This window comes from Diabrotica undecimpunctata, chromosome 2 (genome assembly GCF_040954645.1).
Source record: "Diabrotica undecimpunctata isolate CICGRU chromosome 2, icDiaUnde3, whole genome shotgun sequence".
In the NCBI taxonomy this organism is placed as follows: Eukaryota; Metazoa; Arthropoda; class Insecta; order Coleoptera; family Chrysomelidae; genus Diabrotica; species Diabrotica undecimpunctata.
In genome coordinates, this window is record NC_092804.1 from 40,659,504 (window position 1) to 40,679,724 (window position 20,221).

The following is a 20,221-nucleotide window of genomic DNA, read 5'->3' on the forward strand; positions in this document are numbered from 1 at the left end:
TTTTTTATGTAGACATGACTGTCTGTTTTTCCATGTGCCTCCAGTAAGTTGTCGTTTCATCGTTTGCGTGGTCTTCGTACTGATCGTCTTCCTATTTTGAACCGTCTCTTGTCGTCTTTACTATTCTATTTGTTGTAATTCGGCTTATACGACAGTTCCATTTAACTTTTCTATGTATTACCCACTTCTTAATGTTCTCCCCCTTGCATCTTCGTCGTATATGTACTTCTAGCTCTGTCCCATAGTGTCTTGCCATCAATTTTTCTAAGTGTTTTTATCTCTGATGTTTTTAATATCCTTTTTGTTCTCTTTGTGTCAGATCGTTTCTGCCGCGTATGTCATTATTTGTCTGATGTCTGATGGTTTGTTTTGTAAATTCTGCCTTTCATTTGTTTTCCGATATTTTTATTTCTACACATTGTTTCAACAAACATTACGTTTCCACTAAATAGGTATCATATATCCTACTCATTATTTACCACAAAATAACAACCCCTTTCTCTCCTAGAGCTTCATAAAACCTCTACAAGTATTTCGTCAGGTCCTACTACCTACCTCATCTTATTTAACGTCTCGACAACCTCATCTCTCACTATTCTCGGTATTACATTCTCATTTGGGATTCCGCATCCTCTATCTCTCCTCTGGTATTCTTCATTTAGCAGCTTCTAAAGTACTCATACCATCTCTGCTTTATTTCAACATCGATTCTTAACAGTCTTTTATCCGCAATCTTAATCTGTCGCACGTGAGTTAAGTCCTTTACTGACTTATTTCTTGCTTTAGCAATGCTGTATAACCTTTTTATCCCCTCAGGTTTTTCAACTCTTTATACAGCTGTGCAAACGATCTTTTCATATTAGAGTGCATACCAACCATAAATTATTTTTTATACAGTAAAGCTTAGAGGGACCCTTCGCCCTGTTGAAACCATTACCTTGCAGAATAACTACAACAAAAACTGTAGAATATTGAGCACAATAACGTGAAGATCATAATTTAGGGTTCTTGCGAATTGTTGTTCGTTCTCAGCATGGGTTTCCTAAACGGCTACTAGGTTATCTGAAAAATTCGGACCATGGATCCGAGAATTCTAGCAATTTGAGCCTAAAAGGGCAGCGTTCTTGGTTTAGCGTTTTTCAGATCTTAATATGTTCGCGGTTGTGAATTAGACAAAAGATTGGGCTATATCTCGCCACCTTCACTATCATGTTCAACCTTGTGCTTTAAACGACTACCTACGACTTCCTCTTTTTCACAGCGTGAAGGAAAACGTGGACTAATATACATACTTTTACAAAAAATCATTCAAGTAGTTCAGCGATTATTGTGAGAGGCCGACAATTTATCGAACCAACTTAATATCAAAATATTTACGCACTTTTATCCCATTTATGCTAATTTTTTTTATTTCTTTTAATTTTAGAACCAAATATTGGAGAAAATTTTCTTCCGGCAATAAAAAGAACAATTGTAAATGAATTCGAATATACTTGGGATGAATGCGGCTTAAACTCTTATCCAACTTCAACAATAAACCAGTTTCTGGTGCTGACGAGAAGATCCTTTTTAATGCTCTCTAGAGACAGAACTTTGACATACTTCAGACTGGGAACTCATTCTGCAATAGCACTATTTTTAGGAACTTTGTACTTCGGCGTTGGACTGGATGCTGCTAATATAAATGACAATTTTAGTTTTATGTTTTTTACAGTTATGTTTCTTATGATGACAGCGTTTAACTGCGTAGTTACTACATGTAAGTATTAAAACAAATTTTACAATACTTATAAGGTGCAACTATTGGCAATTAAATAATGATGTCGACCTTAAAAAGTAACGGCAAGTAAAAAAATGCATTGTAACAACCTATAAGTGATTATTTGCCTAGCCTAACTTATAGAAATATCTCCAACGATTGTTTGTAGGTAGAATTTGAAAATACCCCTAAACATGTTTAAAAAAATTAGAGGGAAATATCGACCTTATAGGCTTCTGTTTTTTAATATTGTTAGAAATAAGAGAACAATTATCCAAAATTTCTTCAAGAAGAACGAGAAGAAAGAAAAAAGATAAGCAAATAGAGGTAGAGATTAGCAAGAAAATGGTGCGCAGAAAAACAAATGGAAAAAACAAAGAAAAGAACAAACAAAATAAAGAAGGGAATTAGAGATGCATTTAGTTCAAAATACAAGAGGAAAAAAAGTAAAAAAAAGATTCGAGTGCTAAAAGATGAGTTAAATTACCTTTATACGTAAAGAGTATTGGTATAAATATTTTAAGCAAAAATTCGATCTTAACTAGAAATGAGTATAACGGAAATCTGAGAAAAGATAACACAAGCAAGCAAAAACTAGGAAAAAAAACTTAACTGGGAAGAGAAAGGCCTGAACATTGATAATAGAAGACTAACAAATTTGAAATTCTCAGACGACATAGTTTTGTTCTCGGACAACCATCAGAAGATATGCACATTGGAACATAAACTTCAGTTAGGGTGTGCCAGTGTGGGTCTTAAAATAAACATGTCCACAACAAAATTCATGACAAACCTAGCGGAAATATCAATATTGGAGACAACGAAGTAGAGCTGGTGAAAAAATACATATACCTTGAACACGAAATAAAGATAACAAGAGACAACCAAACATGTGAACTACGAAGAAGAATAAACCTAGTATGGGCGCCTATGGAAAACTCAAAGGCATCTTTAAAAGCAATATATCAATTTCTATTTCTTTAAAACGTAAAACATTTGACAAATGTGTGTTGCCGCCTGTGATGACCTTTGGTGCCAAAACTTTGATATTGACAAATACAACTTTTAAAACGCTGCAAATAGCTCAGAGGAAAATGTAAAGGTCAATGCTGAGTATATCGCTTTGTGACTGAGTTAGGAATGAAGACTTAAAACGAAGAACAGGAGTTACCGATGCAATTTCCCGAATTCTTATACTGAAATGGAACTGAGCCAGATACGTCGCCCGAATTATCGAGAGGTGAACGAAGAGATTGCTTGAATGGAGGCCGATGTTAGACAAAATAAGTAGAGGAAAACCCTCTACTCGTTAGACTGACGATCTTAATAAAATGTCAAGAAACTGGATGAAAAGTGCTTAAGATAGAGCACAATGGACAAAAATGAGGGAGGTCTATGTTCAGCAGTGAACGCAAAGAGCTAAGTGATCATAATGATGATGAAGCAAGCCAAAACGATAATACTAATTCAGAGATGGTACAGTATGTTGAAGCGGAAGGGAAAAATATTTTTTTAATATCTTTAAACAAGAATGTTAAAAAAGGAAAACACTGAAGCAATGCGAAATAAATATATTTTCATTTATCCATAAAAAAGAGAATTTCACTCTTTTTAAGAGAGCAAAAATGCAAGAGTAAAAATTAAAGACCCATTTTCTTGTCATCTGATGCATTAATTTAATTTATAGATCAGAAAAATAAACTGGAAAAAATAGTAGAGGAAAAAACACAATGGAAGAAAAACAAGAAATAATAAAAAAAAGAACAACAGATATTATTTTCATAATAGGTTAGGTTAAAGTTTAAGTTAGGAAATAGACAGAAAATATAAAAAGGAAAGAAAGTATATAAAAAAATTGTGATCTGGGAGAAACCTTCCAAAAAGGAACTATCTAGACATGTCTGAAACAATGACAAATACTAAGCTATATAATAGAAATACTCAAGAGAAACTGTATGAATCTGTAACAGTAAATCAGTTAGAGTTACATGAAGAAAGAAATAAAATAAAGTGCCAGTCTTAGTCTTTATAGTATTAAATAGGATAAAAAGAGCACAAAGAAGAAAACTAAATATGTAATTCTAAACTTGTGAGGGATACAAAAATATAGCCATTAAATTAAAAGAATCCCGTACGCCGAGGAAATCATGTTGATGGCAGATACAATACAAAAAATATAGAAAATCCAACATGTATGGAAAGAAGAAATAGGGATTAAAGATGGAAGTTAATATAGAAAAGACCACATTCATAATAATATATAAACAAATACCAGCAAAATTAAATACCAAAATTTACTACAAATGGCAACAATTAGAACAAGACAACCTAATCACAGCTGCCACTCTTACAACCAAATACAATACAATATATTATATGATTTAAATATAATTATTTAAAAATATGAATTAGACATCAGGCAATAAGCTAATAGTCAGTTAGTAATTAGAACAGAAAAACATATTAAACGAAATAGGCCAGTTGTTACGGTCATATTTGAAGAATGGACGAGATTAGGCAAGTCAAATGGGGTACGTAGCAAACTAGCAAAAAGTAGAAGACAAGAAAGATCCAGGAAAAATGATGAAATATGAAGAAATGAAACAATTGAACAGTATTCGAAAGAAGTGGAAAAATAGTTATAGAGTTGTAAATCTACTAACTCTAGTTATAGAGTAAAAACAACCCAACACCGATGTGTCTTAGGATACATAAGTCCTTTAATCGTTTTATAACATAATTTTTATATTTTCTGTCTCTGCACAACGCATTCATGTAACTTTACCTTCAAAGCCTTTATAGTCTGCATCAAGTATGCTGTCAGAGCACACAATATATATACCCTGATAATGATCCAGAGGCTTTGTCAGATCGACAGATCGATGGTTGCCTGAGTCTGTCAGTCGCTTCTATAATCGTCTAGGCAAACTCCTAAATAAATCTAGGTTTGACTAAAAACACTTCAGTAAAATGCCGAAAATGGAATTGATCATGAGGTTTGACAAAGGCTTAGATCAAACCTAGGATAAACTAGTCATACCACGAATATACTGCATATCGAGCTTTGACTACATCATCAACATTATGAAAAAGGCTTAAATCAAGTCTTTTCATATTAACTTTAAGTATATGATAAAATAAAAAGATAAAAACTAAATAATATTTAACACATTTAAAATACTAAGTAATTGTATGCATATTATTATAATAATTCATAAATCTTGTTTTAGTTCCTTCAGAATTGCCTATAATAATTAAGGAACACTTTAATAAATGGTATGCCATACGGTCATATTATGCAGCAGTATCTATTTCAGATATAACTATCCAAGTGAGTTACTAAATACATATTATTATAATACAGAACTAAATGAAATATATGTTGAAAGCGTTATATGTAGGTCTAGAACGCTCATTGTTTGATCAACAATTTCTTTCTATAGCTTTGCATCTTTTGTTTTGTTTTTAGTTGCCTTATTACATATTCCTCCCTGCTAATAAGAAAAGGTCAAGATATAATTGAATTTGCAGAAATCATCACCAACCTTCGCTAGAAGAGGGCAATTAAAAAAGAAAAATATCTACTAACATTTTATCTCATTATTTATTCCTTGACTTTCCCTTCTCTTTTTCCTTTAATTTTGCTCGTTGTTAGAATCTGTGTATACAAGTATACTTTATTACCTGACATCATTCCCACATATCCCAGCCATTGTGTTATATGCGCTTTTATTAGACAAGTTTGTTTTCAAATGTTTTCTAAGCGTATTCATACTCTAAATATATAATAATTGATTTAGAAATTGGGTCCATTAGGCCCACTATGGGCCTAATTACTGATTTGTATATTCGTACTCATGCTGAGGGGTTTTGGCATTTAAACACCACGCTTGCCAGGCGGGTTGGTGAGTTGGTTTGGGAAATTGGTAGGATAGTAGGTATTGGGTAGGAATGGGTTTAGGACATGATTTCTCTCCATAGGAGTTGAGAGACAATCAAGGCTCGCGTAGGGCAGGGTCACATCCCTGAAGTAAGTCTATCCTCCACTGGGATTGTGGAGGAGTACTTACCCGCTACCGTGGAAAGATCAGGAGTTCAAGACGTCATCGAAAGAACCACGAGACTTAAGTGGAACTGGGCAGGACACTTAGCCAGAACACAAGATGGACGATGGACAAGATGAATTATGGAATGGAGGCCCAGAAATTATAAAAGAAGCCGAGGACGACCACCGACTAGATGGACCGACGACATGAAAAGACTAGCGGGAAACTAGCTACAAGCGGCCCAGTGTACAGAACACTGGAAAGAACTGAGGGAGGCCTATGTCCAGCAGTGGACGGGATTGGCTGATTGATGATGATATTCGTACTTCCGTACAGCCCAAATCAAGCCTTGGCCTTCTCCAAACTATGCCCCCAACCTGACGCCGGTCTTGCTCCAATCTTCTACAGGGTTTCTCTCTCTCTCTCTCTCTCTCCAATGGCGCTACAGCCCAAATCAAGCCTTGGCCTTCTCCAAAGTAGGCCTCTAACCTTGCCGGTATCGCGCCGATCTTCTCCAGGTTCTCAGGTCTAGCAAATTTTGCGCGTCCGCTGCCACTTCATCCTCCCACCTTTTCCGTGGCCTTCCTTTTGGTCTTGCGCCTCACATTTTTTGGTTTCTATTAACGTATTTATGCTTTAATTATTTTTCTGTTTTTTAATATAAAAGATAATTTCAAGTAAATCTTAAATTTATTATTTTTAGATTTTGGCTACCGTTTTGTATGCCACAATAACCTATTTATGTACACAACAACCTATGGAATGGAGTAGAATATCTTCGTTTTTGTTTATCTGCATTTTGGTCTCGGTTATATCCCAAAGTTGGGCGTTAATTGTGGGCTCCTGTTTGAGTGTAACGGTAAGAATTCTGAAATATTTATTTTAAAATTTAATTTTATATAAACTTTGCAATTGTGATTTGTAATAAAATTATGAAAATAAAGAAATTCGCGAGATAATTTCTCTGTGTTCATATTTTCTAAATGTTAGAATAGTATGTTAACCAGAAAGTAAACATGTGGTTTTAAATTTATGCGGAACAAATAACAAATCACTAAAAGTAAATGTTGCGTATGCATATTTATTTAAAACTTAAGAAAACGAGAAATTAAATATTTATTTATCTTCACGCCCTCTCTGCTTAAAAATTTAGTCTTAAGTGCATTTTCTTTTACACAAATATTTATTCTATGTGTGAAAAATACGTTTCTTACTTTAAATAATATTCTGTAAAAGTAGTGTTTCCCAATAAAAATCGATAATACATACTACTCAATATGGTAAAAATCTTTGATTTATTGATGCATTATAATATGCAAACATGTTTGCATCTTATCCAATATATAAATCTTATCCAATATATAAATGTACAGGGTGTTCCGGAAAATAGCGCGTTCCTTAAAGGTATGGGCTGAGTGTAGCATTTAAAACAAAAAAGTTTTATAACATTTTTTTGTAAAGTCAACCGATTTCAATATATATATATATATATATATATATATATATATATATATATATATATATATATATATATATTGTGACGATTAGGGTTTATAGCAAATAATTTATAAGTTATATACTACATAATATTAGATATAAAAAAGTATTTGATTATTTTAAATAAGTTATATACTAGAGAATTTTATAAAAATATATTTATGTGAGGGCATTTTAAGAAATTAGCATATAATAATTGTAAAAAGTTGTATTTTAGTAATTATAATGTGGTAGATAGATTTAAGTGAGCCATGTGCATAGGCAACCAAAAATACTCTCGAGTGATTGACAGATAGAAATTAATCATAATTGGGAATATAAAGTGGGGTTATAATAATATATTGTTTGAATTGTGTATTTTATTAAATTAGAGTGTTAGTTACTAATTTGAATGTTTATTCTGATCTGAAAAGCCTAAATGTCAACAAATTTATCAATGGAACATTAACGAATTCTCCAGAGTGCAGAATTTGACCTGTGTTTATGTTGGAACATTCTGGAATAATGATTATGGCGGTGGATCGAACAGATATTTTTTTCGAGAACATCTATATAGAAGTTAATAGAACGAATGGAACATGATCTCTTACCAGATGGTTCTGGAATATCAAAAAGGATATAAATACCCGTGATTTGGATTCAAGATGGCAGTTTTTAGTTTTTAGTCAGAAGTCAGGCCAGTTTATTATGAAAGTTAGTTGGAGATAGTCCAATTGTTTAATATAGTGAGTTAAATGAAGATTAAAAATTATGCATATATTTAATGCACATTTATAATTATACACAAATAATTATTGAAGATTATAAAAGTATATTAGAAGAATATTGGATGGACATTGGAAGGAATTAAAATTATATTATGATTGGAGATTAGTATAAATCAACTTATAATAATTGGATATTGGTATATTGAAAAGAAGAATAAATATAAATGCTGTTTGCTGGTTTGGTTGGTGGTGTATAAATGCTGGTGAAGAAAACTATATCTTAAATTGGTAGAAGCTGATAATTGGAAAAAGTAATTTCACAAAAAACAAGGATAACTGAAGTACGAAGACATTCAGTGGTGATTAGAATCTATATAGTGGAAAACAGTTCATTTACGCATTCAGTGAAAGAAAGGTACAAAATTTTGTTAATATAATTTAGTTAGTGTCATAACAATTTCAATTTTGAAGATAGTTTGTTTAAATTTTAGATTGTCTATAGAATTTAATTAGTTTTATAAGAATATCAATTTAAAGATAGTTTATTTTAAATTTACATTGACTAGGTTAGATATATATGTGTGTTTCATAATAGTTATAATAAAGATAATTTAAAAAAGTACTTACAAGCTAATTCTTTGAGAACCGCGATAAAAACCCTATATATTATATTATTAAAAATACTCATTGCTCATCATTCAAACAAAAAACACATTATAACAATTTGGCACCCAACGCGGTGGCTCTCTATTTAAAAGAATTAGTTTGGGAAGATAAGTGCTCTCATATAATTAAATTAATTATCAGTAGAAAAAAAAAATTATAGATTTTATTTTTAATTATATTTGAACAAGTAAAGTCTCAAAATGTCTCAAGGAAAGAAAGGTACAAGAAGCAAAAAGAATGAAGAAGATGTGGAAGTAGAAACACAACCTATACAAGAGGAGAGTTTAGTTCAAGTTCCACAAGATACTGCAGAAATGAATCCAGAAAGAGAGGAAAATGTCAATATGGCAGCTTTGATGTCATTAATGATGCAGATGAACAAGACAATGGAAGAGAATACAAAAAAAATGGAAGAGAATACAAAAAAAATAGAAGAGAATTCAAAAGAAGTCAAAGAAGACATGAAAAAAATGGAACAGAAAATGGAAGAGAATACGAAGAAAATGGAAGAGAATACGAAAAAAATGGAAGAGAACACGAGAAAAATGGAAGAGAATTATAGAAAATTAGAAAAGAAAATAGAAGATAATAATAATAAAATTGTAAAGCAAATAGAAAAACAAATGGATAAAAAACTTGAAGCTGCAGAGAAAAAAGTAGCAAATGAAATAAAAAGTATACGGAATGACTACAAGAAAAGGATAGACAATGAGAGGACAGAAGTAAAGAGGATTATTCAAGATAATAAGATAAAAATAGAACAGAAAATAGAGTTGCAAAAAGAAAAATTAGACGATATACAACAAAATATCCAAATAAATAGTAATCAAATAAGAAATGTGGAACAGAGAATAGATGATATTTCACAAATGAGAGACATAGGGAGACCTTACTTAAATTTAACAAATGAGACTGGGATTAAATTCTCTGGTAATATAAAAAATTTGCATCCTAGAGTATACATAAATAGTTTAAAACATAAATTAAGATTGGTGAATAATATTAATGATATTAAAGATTATATTAGAGTGACATTAAATGACAATGCAGCAACTTGGTTTGCTAGTATTGAGAATGATTTAGATAATTTTCAAACATTTGAAAATAAATTTTTAAATTATTATTGGGGTGAATTAGAGCAAGCAATGTTTAGAGAAATTCTATATTTTGGAAAGTATAATCACAATTTAAAATCAAATATGGTAGATTATGCATTAAAACTGATAACAGTTGCAAAATATTTAGAACCACCACTTAGAGAGGAAGAAACAGTCTTAAATGTATCTAGACATTTTGATGCTGATATTGTGCAAACAGTAACTGTACAAAATATTCAAACAATTGATAGTTTTATTAATTTTATTCAAAGAATACAAAGAGGCAATATGACAAGTAATAATAACAACAGAAAAAACAATAATAACTTTCAATATAATAAAAATGATAATCAACAATATAGACAATCATATAATAATTATAGATATGGTAATAATTTACAAAATTTTAATAATAATAACAGTAATTATAATAAACAACATTTTAATAACAGTACTAATAATAATAGACAAGATTTTAACAATAGAAGAAATACAGAGCGACCTAACTATAACAGACAGGTAAATTGTGTTCGAAGGAATAGAAGCTGCGAAGACAGGGAACGAAGTACTACAAGGCAGGAAAATGTGAGTAGAAGTCATAGTAGGGAAGGACATAGGACATCAGATTCAAGTGGTCAGATACGATCTGACAATTCTAATAATCAAAATTTTGTTCAGTAAACTTTCTGAATTACAAGTTAGGCCATTGCTATTATGAAAAACCTTCTGAATTTATTTCTCTAGATGAAGATAAAAATAATTGACTCTATTAATTTAATTTATATAAATGCTTTGGTCAAAAATAAAATGATTAAAATTATGATAGATACTGGTTCAGAAAGTACTTTAGTCTCGGAGAATTTTATTTTTAATACATTAAAACTATCAGATATAATAAAGATTCCAAAAATTAAAATTATTGGTGCAAATAATAAGAAGTTGGGTGAAATTGATAAACTAGCCAATTTTAAAATTAATATTCTTAATAAAGAAATTAATATGCAAGGATTTATTGTCAAGGATTTATGTGTTGATATATTAATGGGAAATGATGAATTGGAAAAGAAGAAAGTAAAGATAGATTTTGAAGAAAAAATGGTAACTTTGGAAGGGCAAATAATTAAATTTATGCAGAAAGATGAGGTAGAAGAAGGAATAAGAGTTGATAGGATATTATTAAAAGAAAATAATGATGTTTATGAAGAAGAAATGTATTTTGATGATAGGGAAATGTCCCAGAAGAATGTAAAGAATAATTATTGTAGTGAATATTTAAGGAATGGAAATTTTAAGCAGATGGATGCCTACGAGGCGGAGTGCGTAAAATTGGAAGCAAGGAATAATGAGTACATAATGAAGAATAATTTTATTTGTAAAGAAGAAGATATAATGAAAGTTTTAAATTGCCCTGAAGAATATAAATCAATAGTCATTTCCATATTGCAGCAACACAAGGGACTTGTCAATAAAGAAAATAGAATTGCACAAAATTATATCCATAGTATAAAAGTTAAAGAAGAAAAAGATTTTAAAACAAAATCATACCCAATACCATATAAATACAGAGAAGAAGTAAACAAAACAATTAATAATATGTTAGAAGATGGGATCATTGAGAAGGCAGACACACGTTTTATTAACCCCATAGTAGTAGTACGAAAAAGATCAGGTGAAATCAGGTTATGTTTGGATGCAAGGAATATTAACAAGATTACTGAAAAGCAATTTGAAGCACCAATGAGTATAGATGGAATATTAGGAAGAATTACAGGAATGTCATTTTTCACTAAAATTGATTTACAGCATAGCTTTTGGTTAATACCTCTAGAAAGAAAAAGTAGACAGTATACAGGATTTCAGATAGATGGAGTAGTATATCAATTCAAAGTAGTACCATTTGGACTTCAATCATCTTGCAGTGCTCTATGTAGATGTCTTCATGATATTTTGGATCAATATGAACATTTTGTAATTCACTACATTGATGATATATTAATTTTTTCTAAAACGGCTGAAGATCATGAGAAACACCTAAAAATTATAATAAATAGATTAGACAAAGTTGGACTAAAAATAAATCAAGAAAAATGTACATTTTTTCAAAAAGAAGTCATATATCTAGGTTATAAACTTAACACTAAGGGAATCGAAATGGATCCAGAACGGACACAAGTCATTCAGGAATATAAAACACCACACAATTTAAGAACTTTAAGAGGATTTATTGGAATAATTAATTATTATAAAAGGATGATACCAGATCTAAGTATAAAAGAAATTCCATTACTTGAACTACTGAGAAAAGGTGTAAAATGGAGATGGGATCAGAGAAGAGAACTAGCATTCCAAGAAATTAAAAACATTTTTCTGTCAAATTTGAAAATATACTATCCTGACTACACACAGCCATTCATATTAAGAACAGATGCATCAATAGAGAGATTATCAGGGGTATTATTACAAATACATGATGGGGTCGAATACCCAATACAATTCATTTCAAGAATAACAAAGCCACATGAAAAGGGTTACTCAGTTTCAGAATTAGAACTAGCAAGTATAATACACTGTGTCACAAAATTAAGATTTTATTTGTTGGGTAATGAATTTACAATAGAAACAGATCACCAAGCTTTAACGTCTATATTAAATAACAAATATGGAAACAGTAGAATACATCGGTGGAGTCTAATACTTAGTGAATACTGCTTTGAAATCAAATACATTTCTGGAAAATCCAATATAGTGCCAGATGCTTTATCAAGGTTAGAAAATACATCACAAAAAGGGCAGCGAACAATAAAAATTGGATTAAATCAATTAGTAGACAGTACTGGATTATATTCTAGAGAAGAAATTATAAGAGATCAGATCAATTTGAGTGAAAAACAAAAAGTCCTTAGGAAAGATGGAGTATATTATAAAATAATAAATGGCATAGAAGTATATGTAATAACTAGAACTTTAGCAAAGAAAATATTGAAAAATTTACATAACAATTATATGCATATTGGTTCAAGAAAGCTATGGATGCTATTTAGGGACAATTATTTTGCAAAGAATGACATAAGTATAGCAAAAGAAATTACTACCCAATGCCCAATATGTCAACTAAACAAAGAAAAGAATTTAAAAAAAAAACTTACTGATAGATCCATTTCATAGATAGATGGTAGATTTCTTTGTTGTGAATAAATTTGACATCATACTTGTTGAATTTTGTACATATGGAAATTGTTTGGTACCCTAAAAATCATAATTTGGGGTTAGATACAGAATTGATTGTGTAAATGTCTTTATAAAAAGTGTAAAACTTACCAATTTATATTGATGAAAGTTATTTTGAATGGAAATAATTCCTAGATTTTGTCTATAAATAAACATAACACAATATAGATTATATTTTTAATTAAGGTTATATTTTATTCTCTGATATATACATAGCATTCATTGCTCCATTTGACATGACAGTTTGACCATAGAATAGCCGAACTGTGATCCGTTGTTCTCTGCTTTGACATAGACAGCGAACAGGGATGTATTTAACACATTTTAAATAAAAAAAAATTGAATTATTAATTTATTAAATTTAATAAGGTATGAGAAAATTAATATTTAAAAAAATAATAAGTAAATTATTTATTTTAAATATTATTTTTGGGGTATTGTGACGATTAGGGTTTATAGAAAATAATTTATAAGTTATATACTACATAATATTAGATATAAAAAAGTATTTGATTATTTTAAATAAGTTATATACTAGAGAATTTTATAAAAATATATTTATGTGAGGGCATTTTAAGAAATTAGCATATAATAATTGTAAAAAGTTGTATTTTAGTAATTATAATGTGGTAGATAGATTTAAGTGAGCCATGTGCATAGGCAACCAAAAATACTCTCGAGTGATTGACAGATAGAAATTAATCATAATTGGGAATATAAAGTGGGGTTATAATAATATATTGTTTGAATTGTGTATTTTATTAAATTAGAGTGTTAGTTACTAATTTGAATGTTTATTCTGATCTGAAAAGCCTAAATGTCAACAAATTTATCAATGGAACATTAACGAATTCTCCAGAGTGCAGAATTTGACCTGTGTTTATGTTGGAACATTCTGGAATAATGATTATGGCGGTGGATCGAACAGATATTTTTTTCGAGAACATCTATATAGAAGTTAATAGAACGAATGGAACATGATCTCTTACCAGATGGTTCTGGAATATCAAAAAGGATATAAATACCCGTGATTTGGATTCAAGATGGCAGTTTTTAGTTTTTAGTCAGAAGTCAGGCCAGTTTATTATGAAAGTTAGTTGGAGATAGTCCAATTGTTTAATATAGTGAGTTAAATGAAGATTAAAAATTATGCATATATTTAATGCACATTTATAATTATACACAAATAATTATTGAAGATTATAAAAGTATATTAGAAGAATATTGGATGGACATTGGAAGGAATTAAAATTATATTATGATTGGAGATTAATATAAATCAACTTATAATAATTGGATATTGGTATATTGAAAAGAAGAATAAATATAAATGCTGTTTGCTGGTTTGGTTGGTGGTGTATAAATGCTGGTGAAGAAAACTATATCTTAAATTGGTAGAAGCTGATAATTGGAAAAAGTAATTCCACAAAAAACAAGGATAACTGAAGTACGAAGACATTCAGTGGTGATTAGAATCTATATAGTGGAAAACAGTTCATTTAGGCATTCAGTGAAAGAAAGGTACAAAATTTTGTTATTATAATTTAGTTAGTGTCATAACAATTTCAATTTTGAAGATAGTTTGTTTAAATTTTAGATTGTCTATAGAATTTAATTAGTTTTATAAGAATATCAATTTAAAGATAGTTTATTTTAAATTTACATTGACTAGGTTAGATATATATGTGTGTTTCATAATAGTTATAATAAAGATAATTTAAAAAAGTACTTACAAGCTAATTCTTTGAGAACCGCGATAAAAACCCTATATATTATATTATTAAAAATACTCATTGCTCATCATTCAAACAAACAACACATCATAACAATATATATATATATATATATATATATATATATATATATATATATATATATATATTATATATATATTGATATGATTGGTGTTTATAGAAAATAATTTATAAGTTACACTACTAGATAATATTAGATATAAAAAGTATTTGGTTATTTTAATAAGTTATATACTAGAGAATTTTATAAAAATATATTTATGTGAGGGCATTTTTAAGAAATTAGCATATAATAATTGTAAAAAGTTGTATTTTAATAATTATAATATTGTAGATATATTTAAGTGAGCCATGTGCATAGGCAACCAACTATACAGTGAAGTGACGTTTAAGTAATGGTTGCGAATATAAAGTGTAGTTTTACTAGTTTACTATATATATACTAAATTAGAGTGTTAGTTACTAATTTAAGTGTATATTCTGATCTGAAAAGCCTAAATGTCAACAAAATTCTCTATAGAAAAGTAAGGAATTTTCTAGATCACCGGAGATGGCTTTGTTTGCGAAATGGACTGTTCCAGAAAATTCAGACATGTAGGAGATGGAACAAATCGAACATGATTTCTTACCAGATGGTTCTGGAAGATTGAAAAGGTATAAATACTCGGTGATTTGGATTCAAGATGTCCAGTTTAGTATGAAAGTTAGTTAGAGTTCATTCAGTTAGTAAGAAGAATTCAGATCAGTTACAGTTTAGTCAGAATTAGGAAGAAAGTATTAAGTATGTAATAATCGGTGATTTAGTATTAAAATTTGATAATATTGGAAAGTATATTAGAAGAATATTGGTTGGATATTGGAAGAAATTAAAAATTATATTATGATTGGAGATTAGTATAAATCAACTTATGATAATTATATGGTGATTGGATATTGGTATATTGAAAAGAAGAATTAATATAAATATATATTTGGTGATTGGATAATGGTATATTGAAAAGAAGAATAAATATAAATGCTGTTTGCTGGTTTGCTTGGTGGTTTATAAATGCTTAAGAAGAAATATATTTTAAATTGGTGGAAGCTGATAATTGGAAAAAGTAATTTCACAAAAACAAGGATAACCGAAGTACGAAGACATTCAGTGGTGATTAGAATCTATATAGTGGAAAACAGTTCATTTAGGCATTCAGTGACAGAAAGGTACAAAATTTTGTTAATATATTAGTTAGTGTCATAACAATTTCAATTTTGAAGATAGTTTGTTTAAATTTTACATTGTCTATAGAATTTAATTAGTTTCATAAGAATTTCAATTTAAAGATAGTTTATTTTAAATTTACATTGGCTAGGTTAGATATATATGTGTGTTTCATAATAGTTATAATAAAGATAATTTAAAAAAGTACTTACAAACTAATTCTTTGAGAACCGCGATAAAAACCCTATATATATATTAGTAAAAAACACTCATTGCTCATCATTCACAAACAATACATCATAACAATATATATATATATATATATATATATATATATATATATATATATATATATTAAATTTAATCCATTTGATTAGTGTCCACAGAAAAGCAAATACATCCGGCAACGTTGCGCTCCAAAAGGTATGGGCAGAATGCCATAGTTTAATTTATTTTGATACAAAAAAGGTACATTATTTGTAAACAGTTGTAATTACCCGTAGCTCAAGAATAAATAGTATTGTCATGTTTTCGATTCGCGAGTATCACGATATGTTAATTACGGACGGTGAAGCTCACTGTGGCAGTAATAGGGCTGTTAGACTTTATGTTGAACGCTATCCCGAACGACGACATCCTAATGCCCGAAGTTTTGTGAACGTGTCCCAAAGGTTATTAGAGACGGGTTGTGTGATACCTAAAAAAACTAGCTGTAGAACACGAAGTAACCGTAGACTAAATGCAGAAGATGTGATTTTGGATATAGTCAGTAATAATCCAAAAGTAAGTACTCGATCTGTGGCTAGAATGGTTGGCATTTCAAAAAACATTGTTCACAAGACATTTACGGAACAACTGCTACATCCTTACCATTACCAATGAGTGCAAGATTTACACCAAGGCGATTTACCTCGAAGATTAAGATTTTGTAGATGGTTTCAAAACAAAATCGCCAGAGAACCCGAATTTCCGTGCAAAGTGTTGTGTGCAGATAAAGCTTGTTTTACGAGAAATGGTATGTTTAATTTTCACAATTGTCACGTGTGGAGTGATGAAAACCCGTATGCTATACGTAGGACAAATTTTCAAAAACAATTTAGTATAAATTTATGGGCTGGGATTATTGGTAATCGTCTAATTGGACCGTACGAACTTCCCAGAAGATTGAATGGAGAATCCTATTTAAATTTTTTGCAGCATGTTCTACCGATACTTCTTGAAGACGTTCCGTTACAAATACGCTCTGAAATGTGGTTTCTTCATGACGGAGCTCCAGCACATTTTACGAGACATATTAAATATTTCCTCGTCGTTGGATCGGTAGAAATGGACACGTTCTGTGGCCACCCAGAACACCAGAATGCAATGTTATGAACTCTTATTTTTGGGAACATCTAAAATCATTAGTATACGACAACCAGGATAAAATTAAAACAGAAGCTTAATTGCGACAACGAATTTTTGATGCTGCTGAAATAATCAGACATAATTTACATACTTATAATATTAAGAATAATTGGATTCGTCGAATAAATGCGTGTATCTGTGCAAATGGTGGCCATTTCGAACATTTATTGTAATAATAATTTTCCATGTAAGTAAAAACAGTATTCAAACTTTAATTATTAAATATTTAATAAAAACAAATACATGCTTTTTTTCTATCACTGTTATCAGTATCAATACATATTATGCCTAACGATCGATGATTCATGATAGCTGATTTACAGTAATTAACGAAGAATAACAAGGAACGCAACGTTGCCGGCTGTATTTCCTTTTCTGCGAACAATAATCAAATGGATTAAAATTAATAATTTTTTTTTGAAAACGGTTAACTTCATAAAAAAATGTTAGAAGACTTTTTTGTTTTAAATGCTGCAATCTGGTTTCTTCATGATGGGGCTCCAGCACATTTTACGAGACATATTAAAGATTTCCTCGTCGTTGGATCGGTAGAAATGGACACGTTCTGTGGCCACCCAGAACACCAGAATGCAATGTTATGGACTCTTATTTTTGGGAACATCTAAAATCATTAGTATACGACAACCAGGATGAAATTAAAACAGAAGCTTAATTGCGACAACGAATTTTTGATGCTGCTGAAATAATCAGACATAATTTACATACTTATAATATTAAGAATAATTGGATTCGTCGAATAAATGCGTGTATCTGTGCAAATGGTGGCCATTTCGAACATTTATTGTAATAATAATTTTCCATGTAAGTAAAAACAGTATTCAAACTTTAATTATTAAATATTTAATAAAAACAAATACATGCTTTTTTTCTATCACTGTTATCAGTATCAATACATATTATGCCTAACGATCGATGATTCATGATAGCTGATTTACAGTAATTAACGAAGAATAACAAGGAACGCAACGTTGCCGGCTGTATTTCCTTTTCTGCGAACAATAATCAAATGGATTAAAATTAATAATTTTTTTTTGAAAACGGTTAACTTCATAAAAAAATGTTAGAAGACTTTTTTGTTTTAAATGCTGCAATCTGCACATATCGTTAAGGAACGCACTATTTTCCAGGACACCCTGTATATATATATGATATGATATATAATGATTCCTTTTAAAGTATCGATTAAAGGGTTTAGCTTTTGAGTTGTATATCGATATTTAGTAAAGCATTATTATAGCTAACAGTTTCAAGTATTTTAACTGTTTATACACTTCAATGATTTACACAAAAGATAATACAAAATTAACTTTTATTTATATTTCAGAATGGCGTAGTTATAGGTCCCTTCTTTCTTCTACCATTCATCATGTTTTCCGGATACTTTGTTCAACTTCGTGACTGTCCTCACCACCTTAAATGGATGTTTGACATTTCCTTTCCCAGATACGCCCTTGAAGGATTGGTACTAACGATATTCGGCTATAATAGAGGAAAACTACCCTGTGAGTCCAAGGATTTTTGCCTCTATGTATATCCTGAACAGTTTATTAAGGACAAGGATATGGAAAATGCGAGCTATACAATAGGAATATTGTGCTTAATGGGTTTAATTGTTGGCATGAGAATTGCAGGAGGTGCTGCATTGAGTATAAGGCTGAGATATGACAGACGAAGGAGATAGATCAGATTTTTAGACTTTTGGGCCTTGTGAAACTTAAGTTGATGTAGTGTTTTGTGTCAAAAATAAAAATAGAGAAAAAATCAGTATTTCTATATTTAATTTAAATTAAGTTAAACAATTTTTTCTGTTACTTTTTAGTTTTTGTATGTAGTTCGTAGAAAATTAAATAAACGAATAATGTACTGACATATTATGAAAAAATATTATTTTGCCGAGGACTAAGCGATCGACAACAAAAGATGTGAGAACTGATAAAACAGAATCAATACAAGGATAGATTTGGTCTTGTTTTAATAGTTTTTATCTCTATATTCTTCAGACAAGAGCTTCAAGCCACTTTTTTCGTGGTCTTTCTCTTTTCCTCTTCTCTTTTTATTGCGGAGAGTCTTTTATATCCATCTTTCATTAGCCATTATCACCAGGTATCCCAACCATCTATAAAAATTTTTACTCTTACAATCTGAATAATTTCAGGCTTTTCATACTAAAAAGTTTTCCTTTATATTTCACTCCATGTAAGTGTTTCTGTAGGTGCTTGGATCACAGACGATACTGATCAAACAAAAGAGATTAGATGTAGAATAGAAATCGCTAGATCAGTCTTTAATAGAATGCGCAAACTCTTTTGCAATCGTGATATCAATATAAAGTTACGAATACGAATGCTGCGGTTTTATGTCTTTTCTACCCTGTTGTATGGAGTAGAGGCTTGGACACTAAAACAGTTGACCACAAAAAACATCGAAGCTTTCGAGATGTGGTGCTATAGGCGCATTCTCAGAATATCATGGATGGACCGCGTCACTAACACGCAAGTACTCCAAACTTTAGACAAAAGACGCGAAATTCTAAATGAGATAAAAACTAGAAAGATGGAATACTTGGGGCACATTGTGAGAGGTGAAAAGTACGAACTTTTAAGAAATATCATGCAGGGCAAAATTAAGGGCAAAAGAAGTGTGGAAAGAGGAAAAATATCGTGGCTTCGTAATCTACGTGAATGGTTCGGGTGTAGTTCGATTGAACTTTTTAGGCGCGCTGCTAACAAAGTCGCAGTGGCCATGATGATTTCCAATCTCCGCTAGGAGTGGCACGAGAAGAAGAAGAAGAAGTGTTTCTCAAAACCCTTTGTACCCAGATATTAAACATATTTTTGT

The 20,221-nt window shown here is 30.3% G+C and overlaps 1 protein-coding gene across 1 annotated transcript in view; it reads left to right on the forward strand.

The window, feature by feature from the left end:
* LOC140434445 (ATP-binding cassette subfamily G member 4-like) overlaps window positions 1–19,249 on the forward strand; it is a 67,124-nt gene extending 47,875 nt beyond the window's left edge. The window contains exons 8-11 of the mRNA XM_072522708.1: window positions 1,427–1,759; window positions 4,990–5,090; window positions 6,509–6,664; window positions 18,708–19,249. Coding sequence (XP_072378809.1) covers window positions 1,427–1,759; window positions 4,990–5,090; window positions 6,509–6,664; window positions 18,708–19,064 — 947 coding nt within the window. The 3' untranslated portion in view covers window positions 19,065–19,249. The remainder of the gene's footprint in view (window positions 1–1,426; window positions 1,760–4,989; window positions 5,091–6,508; window positions 6,665–18,707) is intronic.
* Window positions 19,250–20,221: the final 972 nt, after the last annotated feature.